The sequence below is a fragment of the Cynara cardunculus genome (assembly GCF_001531365.2).
Source record: "Cynara cardunculus var. scolymus isolate 2C chromosome LG 3, CcrdV1, whole genome shotgun sequence".
In the NCBI taxonomy this organism is placed as follows: domain Eukaryota; kingdom Viridiplantae; phylum Streptophyta; class Magnoliopsida; order Asterales; family Asteraceae; genus Cynara; species Cynara cardunculus.
In genome coordinates, this window is record NC_037530.1 from 36095806 (window position 1) to 36110317 (window position 14512).

General features: G+C 30.1%; 1 protein-coding gene across 3 annotated transcripts; it reads left to right on the top strand.

Moving 5' to 3' along the window:
• Positions 1–7122: 7122 nt before the first annotated feature.
• LOC112509421 lies at positions 7123–13268 on the top strand. 3 transcript variants are annotated; one of them, XM_025114370.1, is made up of 7 exons: positions 7123–7306; positions 8008–9226; positions 9446–9640; positions 9751–10002; positions 11681–11761; positions 12279–12662; positions 12978–13268. In XM_025114370.1, exons 2-7 carry the CDS (start codon positions 8429–8431, stop codon positions 13032–13034), a joined length of 1767 nt encoding a protein of 588 aa, XP_024970138.1. In that variant the 5' UTR covers positions 7123–7306; positions 8008–8428; the 3' UTR covers positions 13035–13268. The 3 variants fall into 3 exon arrangements, with proteins under 3 accessions (XP_024970138.1, XP_024970137.1, XP_024970139.1); XM_025114369.1 differs by having other exon boundaries at positions 8008–9640; XM_025114371.1 differs by lacking the exons at positions 12279–12662; positions 12978–13268 and adding an exon at positions 11926–12070 and having other exon boundaries at positions 8008–9640.
• Positions 13269–14512: the final 1244 nt, after the last annotated feature.

The following is a 14512-nucleotide window of genomic DNA, read 5'->3' on the forward strand; positions in this document are numbered from 1 at the left end:
ACTTAATCGTTCAAAATATGAATGTTATTGGATTTTTTTTTTGGGATTTTTTTCACTATTTTACCACTTTAACTAGTTGTACAAGTCATAAGAATATATCCAACATGTTTTAGAAAAGTCCAAGGAGTTATGTAACATGTTTTGGATCGTCTAAGGACTTATTTGTTCCAAAAATTGTCTAATGAGTTATCTAACATGTTTTAAATTGTCCAATGACTTATCTGTTCCAAAAAATTGTCCAATAAGTTATTTAACATGTTTTGGAATGTCCAATGACTTATTTGTTCTAAAAAATTGTCCAATGACTTGATCATTTCAAACACTAAAGTCCATTGAGTTTTTTTAATACTTTTCCCTTAATAATATAACATTTTATAAATATAATAATTAAGTATTCTGTTAGAACTCAATAATTATCCTAATTATATTTTAGATTTTTCATATTTAAAATGAGATGTTTATCTTGTATTTGATTATGTTTATCTGCAGTTAGTTACACGAATTCAGATATGATGCTTTAATAAGTTGTACTTACGCACAATCTACTTCAAATTTTGAGTTGTAAGTAATATGCATTAATAAATAGTATTTTACGCATAAAAAATGGTTTTTAAGAGTTTTTGTCAAATGTTTTATAATATAGTATAGATTATGTGTTTTTAAGAAAACATTTATGATTTTATTTGTAAATAAAATATAAATTCGAAAATATCATAAAATTTAAAAAAATATATATCAATGTTAATATCAAATCAATTATTTAAAAATTTTCATTTTTTATGTAATTTCTTTAATTTTTTTATTATAATTTAATTTAAGTTTAATAATGAAAATTTATTTTTGGTTTAATAATAGGAAAAAGTCTAAAAAAACCCAATGGACTTTAGTGTTTGGAATGATTAAGTTATTGGACAATTTTTTGGAACAAATAAATTTTTGGACATTCCAAAACATATTAAATAACTCATTGGACAATTTTTTGGAACAAATAAATCATTGGACGATTTTAAACATGTTAAATATCTCATTGGACAATTTTTTGGAACAAATAAGTCATTGGACAATACAAAACATGTTAAATAACTCCTTGGACTTTTCTAAAACTTGTTGGATACATTCTNACTTTCATCTTATTCCTATTTTGATGAACCAACTTTCATCTGATTCCTATTTTGGGGAACCAACTTTCAAAATCGTCATTTTGGGGAACCAACTTGSAHMYGATTCYTATTTTGGGGAACCAACTTTCAAAATCGTCATTTTGGGGAACCAACTTGCACCTGATTTCTATTTTGGGGAACCAACTTGCAAAAAAATTATAGAAAAATAACTAAAATTCGTTTTTTTTTTCAAAAATTAATGCAATAAAATCTATTTTTCATTTCAAATCTCGTTTTTTTTTAAAATTCAGATATCAAATTGAAGATTTTTTCGAAAAAAATCCAAATTACCACGATAACAATTGTTTTTCATTAATGCAATAAAAAATCAATTTAATAGAAAAAAATTAATTGATGCAATAAAAATAAATATTAAATATCACATTCAAGATTTTTATATCTAACCAATCTGTGTCAATATTAAAATTTAAATCAAATTTGGCAAATCCAACCAAAAGTTTGATAGAGACCCTTAAATTAACTATTATTTGTTCAACAGATCAACCAGACGCTTAAATAAACAAAAAATTTGATAGAGACCCTTAAATGATGATTTTAAAAGTCGGTTCCCCAAAATAGGAATCAGGTAAAAGTTGGTTCTATTTTTGTGTAATTTTCTCATTTTTCTATAATTATTTTGCAAGTTGGTTCCCCAAAATAAGAATTAGGTGCAAGTTGGTTCCCTAAAATGACAATTTTGAAAGTTGGTTCCCTAAAATAAGAATCAGGTGAAAGTTGGTTCCCCAAAATGACGATTTTGAAAGTTGGTTCCCCAAAATAGGAATCAGGTCCAAGTTGGTTCCCCAAAATGACGATTTTGAAAGTTGGTTCCCCAAAATAGAAATCAGGTGAAAGTTGGTTCCATTTTGGTGCAATTTTCCCTTAAATTTAATAACAAAGTAATTTATTTTTGGTTTAATGATATACTTTTTTATAAAGATAATAATTAAACATTTTGTTAGAACTCAATGATTATCTTAATTATATTTTAGATTTTTTATATTTAAAATGGATGTTTATTATGTATTTTGTTATGTTTATCTCCAGTTAGTTACACAAATTTAAAATGGGAAAAAAAAAATCAACCATGCATACCCGACCTGTTAATTGATCAAACAATGAATCAACCAAGAATTAGGTCATGAAATAAAGAGAAACTTACCCGAGATGATTGAGGTTTTAGCCACTTGTTTGAAGTAATTGACAGACCCGAAACCAGGCTGCGTCTGAAGCAATATATATATGCATCTCTAAATTCTATTGTAGTCAATATCATCTCAATCGATATCATCTCAGAATATTTAGGGATTAAATCGAATTTGTATTCTTGAAAATCAGTTGGCGATGATATCATTTAGGGAGGGCGATGAAATCGTTTAGGGTTTATGAAATCGAACCCGTATTCTTCAAAATCTGTTGGCGATGAAATCGTTTAGGGATGAAATCGTTTAGGAATTGGGTTTCTGTTGGCGATGAAATAAGATAGGGAGTCAATCAAATAGAGATGAACGGATTTAGAGATTGCTTTAATAATTTTTAAGAATTTTAGCCAAATATTTATAAAACAGTATAGATTAATTTCGTATTATGTTCTCATTACTAATATCCAAAAAAAACTGTATGACAGACAAGGTTGCAAGCGGTGACCAGTTTTAAGAGAACAAGCGTCCTTGAATAATTGATGGTCTCATGCCACGCCCCCACAAACCCTGCCGTCTCTTTATTCTGCTCTATTTTAATATAATTATTATTTTTAAACAATTTATATAAAAAAGAAATGTAAAATCTGAAATTATAATGTAGGACGCGTCCCATCGGTAGTAACTGGACACGTTTCCTGTTACTTATTTCAAGGACAATATATTTATTCAATTTGAACATCAAACCACTCAACAAATCATCTTCCTTTTGGATGCAATCTTCGATTTCCTTATTCTTTTTCAAGTTGCATTTAACATAAATAAATTCATACATCCTCCTTATTTTTAGTAAAATTTGAACCTTCGATTTTTTTAAAAACCAAAGACTATGATATATTATAATGTTTTAATCTTCAGTATTATTTTTAAGGCTTATATGTCCTATAAAAACAAGTTGGTCTTACTTACCCAATCATATTAAACATGAATGTGTTATTTATCATGGATCATATATTTATTATAAAGATAGACGCATTATTCATCATGAATCATACATTTACTAGTTGTGTACTCGCGCAATACGGCGGGAGCAATGAATTTTAACGATTTTGAAGTTTCATTGATTTTATAAGATAAGATTTAATGATGATATATATTACACTTGTTCTTTACATATTAATACAATTTGAATAAATAAGAGTTATGGTTCAAATTACAGACTATCGATGAAAAAAATTGTATGACAATTTTAAAATCCAATATATTTAAACGACTCCACAAATGTGTTCGATTTACACCAAAAGCAAATAACCAAGAAACTTGAGTTTTAAGATAAACACTCAAAACCAATAAAGAAAACTACAAATTTGACAGATCATAAGCCATGAAAAAACCAAAAAAGATGGGTTTTAGAATGAAATTTCAACTGCTTACCCTCTTTCTTGTCCAGAAACTCAGATTAAGATTGAATTAATACATGTATATATATATATATATATATATATATTTTAAAAAAACCCCAAGAACATATTAATTCAGAATATATTATATAGTGCAATTTGGACAGCCTAACCCCAAAATATAATGTATATATATAAATAAATAACTATAAAAGTATAAACCATAAATATTAAAAATATTTTTTCACAATATATATAATATATAATAATATAATTACGTCAAAAACTATTCAATATTAGACTCATTTCGAAGGTATTAACGAGACGATTATAATGGTGTAACTTGTTAAAATAAAAATATATTTTTTAAACATGTTTTAATTGATATACGATTATGTATATTAATTTGATAAATGTTTAAAATGAAACATATAAAAGTAAAAGACGTAAAATAAATTAATTAACTAATTATAGAGATATAAAATGTAAATTTAAAATTATAATTTAAAAAAATGAGTTGTGAGAGGGTGAGTGTATGTGAGGAGAGGAAATGGTGAAAAAGTGAAAAAGTAATATAAAATGTATCTTGGTCATTTAGTATTTTAAGACTTTAATACTTTTATTGAATTTGCTTTATAAGATAGTATAGATAAACAATATGTTACAACATTGAGTTAATAACGAATTAATAATGTGATGCTTTTTATAAATATAATCTTTAGTTCGATTTTTTATTATAATATAATTTGAGTTGATAACAAATTAATTTATTTTAGGTTTAATAATATTAATGTTTGTTATAAAGATAATAATTAAGTATTCCGTTAGAAGTTAATGATTATCTTAATTATGTTTTAGATTCTTTACATTTAAAATAAGATATTTATTTTGTATTTAAGTATGTTTATTAGTTAGTTATATGGGTTCAAACATGTAATTTTAAAAAGTTGTATTCATGCATCTATTTATAATCTTGAATTTTAAGTAATATGCATTATTAAATAGTACTTGATGTATTAAAAATGATTTTTAACAGTTCTATGCAAATGCTTTATAACATAATAAGAAAGATACTCACGCAATGTAGCGAGATACATCTCGATTTTAATGTTTTATTTTATTTTTAGTCTTTACCGATATAACGATTTTATATTGTTTTGAGAATATAATAATGTTTTTATTTTGAATAAAATATAAATTTGAAGATAAAAATTTGAAAAAAATTATATCAATATTAGTATTAAATTAACTATTTTAAAGTTTATTGTCTTTTTGTAATCTCTTTAATTCAATTTTTATTATAATTTAGTTTAAGTTTTTTTAATGAAAATAATTTATTTTTTGTTTAATAATTATTTTTTATAAATATAATAATTAAATATTTTGTTAGAACTCAATAATCTTCATAATTATATTTTAGATTTTTTATATTTAAAATGAGATATTTATCATGTATTTGATTATGTTTATATGCAGTTAGTTACACGAATTTAAACATATAACTTTAATAAGTAGTACATACACTTACACACAATACTTGTAGTTTTGAATTTTAAGTAATATCTACCAATAAACAGCTTCATGCATAAAAAATAATTTTTACGAGTTTTTGTCAAATATTTTATAATATAATATAGTTAAATGAGAAGCATTTTCATTGTCTTATTGGTTTTTATCCAATAAAAAAACCACAAGACCAAAATTATAAAAATTGATTTTGATTAGTTAAAGACAAAAAAAGATATATGGAAAAAATAAAAATACCCTTTATTTAACGAAATATGTTAACGATCGTTAACCAAATTTTAGCCTAATATATACTATATTATAAGGCATTTGACAAAAACTCTTAAAAAACACTTTTATGCATAAAATACTGTTTATTAATGCATGTTACTTAAAACTCAATATTACAAGTAGATTGTACGTATGCACAACTTATTAAAGTTTCATATCTGAATTCGTATAACTAACTGCAGATAAACAAAATCAAATACAAGATAAACATCTCATTTTAAACATAAAAAATCTAAAATATAATTAGAATAATAATTGGGTTATAACATAATACTTAATTGTTATTTTTATAAAATGTTATATCATTAAACCGAAAATAAATTATTTCATTATTAAACTTAAATTAAATTATAATTAAAAAATAAATTAAAGAAATTACATAAAAAAATGAGATCTTTTAAGTAGTTGATTTGCTATTAAAATTTATATTTTATTCAAAAATAAAATCATTATTGTTTTCTTAAAAACACATAAAATCATATTACAACATCAATAAAGACAAAAAATAAAATAGAACATTAAAATCAAAACGTATCGTGCTGCATTATGCAAGTATCATTTTAATTTAAATTATAATTACCATTTTATAATTTTAAAATTATAAAAATAAAAAATATTATTTTCATACCAAATTTATATTTAGCCAATCCTCATCCTAATCGGGATGGTGGACCAAGTGTGGTGGCCTTTGTTTGCAGCCTTTGATTTTGGATATGAGAAACAGCCAAACCATATTAAATAAACCGGCATACGTTTGACAAAAATAATAATTAATATATATAGCATTTAATAATTTCTTTAATTAGAAATTTTGTTTTTAAGAGCAAATAAACATTACAAATATATCAGAGCTTGTTTATTATGAACAACATTTTATATTTAAAAATAATTGAGATTAAATCAAATGAACAATTGAAATTAATTTATATGATTTATACTAATGATTTAACTTACAAATGAAATCACTTATTTATTTTATATTAATTTTTTTTGTTAAAACTTAAATGATTCTATTAAATTATACAACACATGAACATTCAAAAACAACGTTTATTAGTTTTACAAATAAAAACAATTCGCTAAAGACATAGTCTGATAAAATTATAAAAATATGCAATTATGCCATTAATTAATCAGATATTTTACAGATAAAATCATACTTAAAGTTAATTAAGTATGAAAAGTATAGAAGTTTCAAGATCATACATAATTATATATGATAAATACAACACAAATAACTTAGACCAAATTTTGTAGGTCTACCGATGAACACAATATGCGTTATAGATCTTCTCATGGCCAATATTATATTACTTTTAAGAAGGTGTTTGAGATTGCTTATTTGAAACAACTTATATTTTTCTACAAAAATATTTATCAACTTATTATAAGTCAGAAGAGTTTAACTTCTTCAAAAACTTCTTATTACCGGTTTGACACCGATATAAATTATTTATCAAAACACATATTTATTACCGGTATTACACCGGAATAAGTGTTTTATAAGCAATCCTAAACACCCCTAAAAATAATAAATATTTAATACCGAGTAAATTTGGGTAATTAGTATTTAAAAAAAAAGAGAGAAAAAGGAAACCGCAAGTTGAAGCACATGGGATTGAAGGAAGGGTTGTCCATGGCCTTACGGTTCCCAATCCCTACCAATACCATCACCCTCCTCACACCTTCTCTTTCAGAGCCTCCCATTTCCATACCAATTTCATCTCCTCAAAACCCTCCTCCAGATTCCTCTCAAAATTCAAACCCACTTTATTACATATTAGCAAATACATGACCCTAATCTCTACTGGTTCGTCGTTTTTCTCTTTGATTTTCCCTTTCTTGTTCGATTAAGCTTTGATTCCTCTTGTTTTTTTTCCCTTTTCGTCAATCTGTCTATACGCGTTTACTATTAGCTGCTATTCAAACAAGTGACCAATTGGAAACTATTGTTTATTTCTGGTTTGATCGTCTTACGACTGTTCGTTGTTACAAGTTTGAGTTTAATCTTAAGTCTCATACGTTTCAAAGCTAGGTTTTTAATGTGGATGATTGGGTTTTCTTTTTGAAAAGTTGTTCTGAATCGTCCGATTGGAGTGCTTTTTTATGTTTTGAGTAACCTTATACGCCTAAACAAGCAAATTTGAATCTCTTTCACTTCTTTTTAACAGTTGTTGTCATCTCCATTGGTTTGTCGACTTGAATGAAGAAGCTAAAGCTTGGATTACCTAACATGGATTTGGAGATTGTGTTTCATGTGTCTGGATTTTGTAATACTCATAGCTGCAGGTTGGAAGTGGATGATTGTAAATTGAAACAAGTTAAACTATGAGATTTCTTTTGTTGCAATGCTAAAAGATTTCTTTGGGTACCAATTAATTACTTCTTTTTGGATTATCATGTGGATAAATGTAATGCTTATTGTTAAACTGTACCATGTGTTCTTTCTTTCATATGCTGTATGGGAGTAGGGAGTAAATTGAACTGACTTTGCATTGAAAATAACTCCAGGTTTTGGGCTTGATATTGTGGAATAAACAATGGACTTCGGATCTCATTCCTCATACCAGTTGCAAGGAATTGTTGATTGTGTTACCTGTGCTATTTGGACTTTTGGCTTAGGCTTGGAAATACCTGCAGTTTCTTTTGAAGGAGCTGTTGCAAAGATTGGAATGCTTAGAACTGATAGATAGTGGACAGGTTTCCATAGGCATGAAAATCAGCTAGGCTGCTATGTTATATTTATATGATATGTGAGCCTTAGATCTTGTTAGTGGTGTTGTTGATGCAAGTAGTTAATTTGGATTGTCTGTTCAATAGACATTAAGGATACCTCTATACCAGTGGTTAACTGAGTAGGAGTGTGTTGTAGTAAATAAGATAGTAGATTAAAGCTTTTCACAAGTTTTTTAAGGAAAAAGAAATCGTAGTCATGGGCTTACCTCAGGTCTCCTCTAGCAAAATTGCTGAGGAAGTAACAGCATCATTTGGCACTTCAGTTCAATCTCCTCCTCACTTCCATGGGGTAAGCAACTGTGACATGAGTGGAATGCATGCCAATCGTGTGCAAGTCGAGCGATCAAGAGAGGCAGACATCTCTAGTTTACACAGAGATGGACATGTAAATTGGCAAAAACTTGGTTCCACGGATAAGATTTCAACGTTCACCCGTAAAGCTGGACGAAATGTCCAAACTGCCGTTTCCAGAATAGTGGGCTTTGAATCGAAGTCATCAAGTTCTCCTGGGCTGGCATTTGATGAAATGCAGACTGATAGTGTTCCTTCTAGCGTGAGTAGTGGCACTGATGATGTAATGGAGAACAGTGGAGCCCTAGTGAGGAAAAGGTTACTGTCACCCTTGAATAGCTTGATTCCTCCAAGTCAATTTGATAGCGAGCCTCTACAAATTGGTGGGACTAAGTATCAGAATGGCTCTCCGGAGGGCTCTGATAAGCATCTTGTTGCTGCTTTTCAAGAGCATATGAATAGTAGCATAGAGATTCCGAAGTGTATGACTCCTTTTCTATTGTCGCCCTCTAGTTACCAACAATGCAGGAATACAGGAAGTGTAATCTTTGGGAGAAACTCTGGTTTTTTCACTGATGGCCCTTTGCTTGAGAACACAGATCTTCAATCTTTTGGTTCTTTCTCATCTTCACCAGGAGTAGATGGCATAGAATTCACAACAAAGTCTTCTAATTCACCGATAGCTATACCTTCAAGAAGAATGGTATCATCTCCTCTGTCTTTGTCCCCACTTGGTCCAAAATTCTCTAGAACATCAAAACCTTCTGGTGGGTGCATGGCTATGACCAATGACTTAGATGATAACCATCTAACATTGAAGGAGATGGAGTTGTCTCTTGATGGGACCATCTCTGATATTCTATCCTTTCAGGGAGGAGAAGACTCTAGAATGGCTAGAAAATTAACTTTTGAAGCTGAGCAGGTACAAAGGTTTGAGCAGAATACCCCAGAGAGTATGATTGAATTGATGGGAGACTGGGGTCAAGATTCAACCCTTGGGACCCAATGCTCCAAGTTATGTAGGACTCCTAGTGGACTGCAAGTGAGAAGGTCCTGGATTGGTTCGTTTGAGGAGTCCTTGTTATCTGGTCGTTTAGCTTCTGGGACGGTCAGCCAGGTCCGTGATTTCTTTTGTACTTGAGTTGTTAATGCGTTATCTGGAATACATGATTTTGAAGTAAGCTTTCCTTGTGATTCTAATTCCATTTGGTACTGTTGAATGCTCAGAAAATTGACGGATTTCTTGCTGTTCTGAACATTACTGGTGGAAGTTTTTCACCACACCCCCAGAAACTTCCATTTGCAGTAACCAGCGTGGATGGGGATAACTTCTTACTGTACTACTCATCAATAGACCTCGCTGGCCACTTACCCTCAAATAAACATAGGAGTCATAAAATGAGGAGGAGCCTTAGCATTGATGACCCACAAGCAGAAAAAAGTCGATTACGGGTACCTATGAAAGGTCGCATACAGCTGGTATGTTGTGCACCAGAGGCTTTGATTTTTTCCCCTCGTTTTATCAGCTTCTGTCAAAAGTTGTTAACCTGTGCTTAGTTATGCAATTATGCTTTTGATGTATAAGTTAGTGTTGGCCGACTTTTCTGTCACTACAAGGCTTTTGCAAAGACTACATTTCAAATTGAATACAAGTTTGCCTTGATGTTGAACTAAAAGCTAAACTAATTGAAATAAGAAGGAAGAGAAGTGCATGTCTGCTTTGAGCTATATTACTGGCCTATATGTCAATATAGGCTTGTTGAAATCCATTTACAAGCAAACTATCTATCTGATCATTAAATTTTTCGTTTTATACATCAAATTTTGTGCAACAAGACACTATGTGAATTGTATGAATTTTTTAAATCAGAATGGAACTTCAACTTGGGCTTCTGGTATTGTAGTGTACTCTAAGGGGCGTTTGGTTTGATGGAATGGTTTTGAGGGATTTGGATTTCATGGAAGGATTTGGATTTGGAAAGATTTGGAATCTTTGGTGTGTTTGGTTTGTAGGATTTGAAATGGAATTGAATTCCACGTTTTATAAATAATTTATAAAAACAAATTATAAATAACTATAAAAAATTTAAATAAAACAAGTGTTTTCAACATATTTTAAAACATTATTACACACAAATCCTACGAAATCCCACTAATAGGATTTCAAAATCCTGTGTTTGTGGGATTTCAAATCCAGGAAATCATTTAAACCAAACATGGGATTGGAATGGAATTGAATTCCAAATCCTATCCAATCCTACAACCAAACGGAACCTAAGTAAAATTCTAAATATGTCTTGAATTTATGAGTTGACGGATGACGCGGTCCATCCAACGTATGTTTGAGCAGCCTGTTAAACTTGAAAAGGAGATGTCTTCAAGGACACAGGTACGGGCCAGTTAGCCCAAAGTTTTGTGATCTCTCTATCTTCTTTTGTATGGAAGTTTTTCTTACTTCACCTCTTTATCTTCTTTTGTATACTTTCGCCACCCTTTTCGTACTCATCTTAGGAATAGTGAATTTCTTCTGCTCCTGCTGTGGATGTAGATGACATCAGTTGGACCACTTAAGTCTCGCCATTCTTGTGTTTGATCTTTATCTATTTTCATTATCCATTACTTGCTATTGATGTTTGCTACAACATAAAGCATGTACATTAGCATTCTATCTGTATAACCTTCGACTTCCATAAGATAATATCAGTAGATATGTTGGATGAGAAATGGATCACAGGTAAACTAGTAAATGCATAATGCAGACAAAACATAATATTTAACTGTAGTCTATAAGAATGATAAATATATTCATGAACGATTATTTAAATGATGATAAAGCCAACCATCTTCATGTTTGAACTGGGAAAGTCTATTGGAGGGGACTTATAGATTCTCTGTATCTTATGTTCAATACACTTGATATATGTACATAATAGAATGAAAGATGGTCTTCCGTGGTAGAGTAGGAAAGTTCACTTATCATGAGAGTGATCATACGTGTTTAAATGACGGTGTGCAGTAGCCGTCTGTCTCCTAGAGTGCCTAAAAATCATCCATACATGTTAGGATTTTTTATTCTCGGGAACATAAATTTATTGTTAATTTAGTAGTGGACAAGTGAGGATGTTTTACATTTTTTTTGCCTAATTGGTTTCTGCAGGTCCTCAGCAATCCTGAAAAGACTCCAATTCATACTTTCTTTTGTAACTATGACTTGAGCGACATGCCAGCCGGGACCAAGGTAGGTCAAACCTACGAAAGGTTAATATTTTGCTTGAATCTTTGGAACTCTTTTATAGGTGCATGATAGGTATTAAAAGTGATGATGTTTTTCATTTATCGATCCATCTCTTTTGTTCTGTAGTATTTGTTTCTGTCATAAGAAATTAAAATACGATATACCAGGATCAATTTGTGTATGGGGGTATAGATGTTGGTGTGTTATTGATCTATTGAGCATGAAAGTTGCAGAGCAAGAAAATCTTAGTTAGATAGAACAAGGAGACCGCTTTTGGCTACTTGAATGGGGTTCGTTGATGGTTTATGAGTTGCTTTAAAACTATTGGTTCACGGAAACAGCTGCTTTACTCTTTGGAGTGGAAGCCAGGTTTGCATACATCTCCCCTCCCCAGGTGGGGTGGGGAGCCCACTTTCAGATGGGATATACTGAGCTTGTTTGGTTTGGATTATTTAATTACAAGTGTAGATAGATCAAGTTTCACATGGAAGCTAAATATCTATGGCTATCCAACATACAGACATTTCTGCGCCAGAAGGTTACTCTAGCTTCTTCAACACCAGCTTCTAAAACAGGGAGCGGTAATAAATCTGGCAAATCAAGTGAAACTATAGAGGGAGTGAAGACAGACGGTGCTGAATGTGGTCCAACTAAGACTGTGCAGAGCTCACCAAAAGCGAATGAGAACTTAAATAATTCTGGGGTCCTGCGTTATGCTCTCCATCTTCGTTTCCTTTGCCCATTTCCGAAGAAAAATTCAAGGATGGTACAGCGGTGCAAATCAGACCCTTCTTCTGTACCGGAAAAGAACAGCAAAAGCATCGGAGGAGAAAGGCGGTTTTACTTGTACAATGACATGAGGGTTGTGTTTCCTCAACGTCATTCCGATGCCGATGAAGGCAAGGTATGTGTTACCTCATATCTAGTTTCTCAAAATTTATCATATTTAGCCTTTTCGCTTTCTAGTTTTATTGCTGTTGTTTACTCTTGCGTAGCTTCTCGTTTTTGAGCACATCTATTTTTCGCACCTTTCACTACCCGGGGATCGTAGCTGCTTTACACTTTAGGGTAGAGGCCAGGTCTGCTTATCCCCATACCTCACCTACGGGTGGGATATACTAGACTCGCTTGATTTGCTTACTTTTTCTATGTTCGAGTATGGCGTGTGTGTAAATAATGGAGCATAACTGAATGCAAATTGTTGGTTTTGAAACTGCAGTTACATGCAGAGTGTCATTATCCGTCGGATCCCAAATACTTTGATATCAGCGAGTAAAAAAGGTCTGATTTCGATCTCGATTTCGATTACGATTACGATTACGATTACGATTACATCCTTTCTTCTGTGCATATTTATAAATAAAAAGTACAATTAGTGATCGTTTTCTGGTGATGGATCAATACCCCCCACATCAGTGTTGTATAGATTTTCATTTAGAAGTTAGAATTTGGGAGCAGATGTAAATTATTTGTACATTCCTTGAACAAAATAAATCTATAACCTTTTCTTTTAATTCTTGCATTTGGGCTTATGCAATTACAAAATATATTTTCATTGTAATTCCTTTTTTATTTCGCTTTTCCTCTCAAATATATTAACTCATTATACCAGGTTTATTTGCCACCTCATCGTCCATGTAGCTGTTCAAATGTACGATAGTATTGACATGACATTTCTTATTATAACATTGTACTTTCAAAATTACTTTATTATAATATCATTAATTTCTATTATAATATTGTGTTTTTAATTTTAATATTTTTATCATTTAAACATTGTAAATTTAATCAAATATGTTTAATAAAAATTATAATAAATCTGGTATTTTGAAAGTACGTTGCTGGAATAAGATGGACAGTCTACGTGGACGATGAGGTGACAAAGAAACCTGGTATAATGGGTAAATTTAATTAAAAAGGTTGCCCAATGCTATAACGAATAAATTTTTTAAAGTACGATGCCTTGATAAAAAATATTTTGAAAATACATTGCTCTAATAAGAAAAACTGAAAGTTAAATATTATAATAAGAAAATTTATAAAATATTATAATTAAGAAAATTAAAATAAAGTTGATAGATGAAATAAGAAAGTTTATAGGTGAAATAATGATTTTTATTTAAAATTCGTTATTGTTTTATTTCGAAATGGTAAGTGAATGATAGAATTAAGAAATGAGATATCAATTTAAGAAAAAACAAAAATATCCTGGTTAGTAAATTTGTACTAATTAGGCAATTGACAAAGAACGCACACACACTTATATAGGTGGTTTATTTGCAACATATGCCATTTGTATAACCAATGCAATTTCGTCTTAACCATCAGTTAGTTCATCTATGATCAACATTTAATAAGATGGAAAAGGTAGTTATAGATTATCAAGTAGAAAAAAAATTGAAAATAAAATAAAATGGAAGATTTAAATCAAGGTTGTATATATGATGGATTGTATTTGACATATGCTCTCTCTCTCTCTCTCTCTCTCTCTATATATATATATATATATATATAGGGTTGGGTGTACGTGAGATCTGCGAGACCACTTTTTTACACTTGAAACTTCACAGCAAAACGCTGTGAAGGTAAAGAAAAAGCCAAACCTTCACAGGAAAACACTGTGAAGGTTACCTTCACAATGTTCAAGTGTAAAACGTGGTCTCACGTGATCCCAAGTATATATATATATATATATATATATATATATATATATATATATATAGAAGAGCGATCAAATGAAAACCACTCCAATTT

Coding starts and splice junctions, on each gene's coding strand:
- LOC112509421 (XM_025114369.1), top strand. CDS start 8,429: ATGGGCTTACCTCAGGTCTCCTCTAGCAAAATTGCTGAGGAAGTAACA. Junction 11,762..12,278: donor ACATGCCAGCCGGGACCAAG/GTAGGTCAAACC, acceptor TCCAACATACAG/ACATTTCTGCGCCAGAAGGT. Junction 12,663..12,977: donor CCGATGCCGATGAAGGCAAG/GTATGTGTTACC, acceptor TTGAAACTGCAG/TTACATGCAGAGTGTCATTA.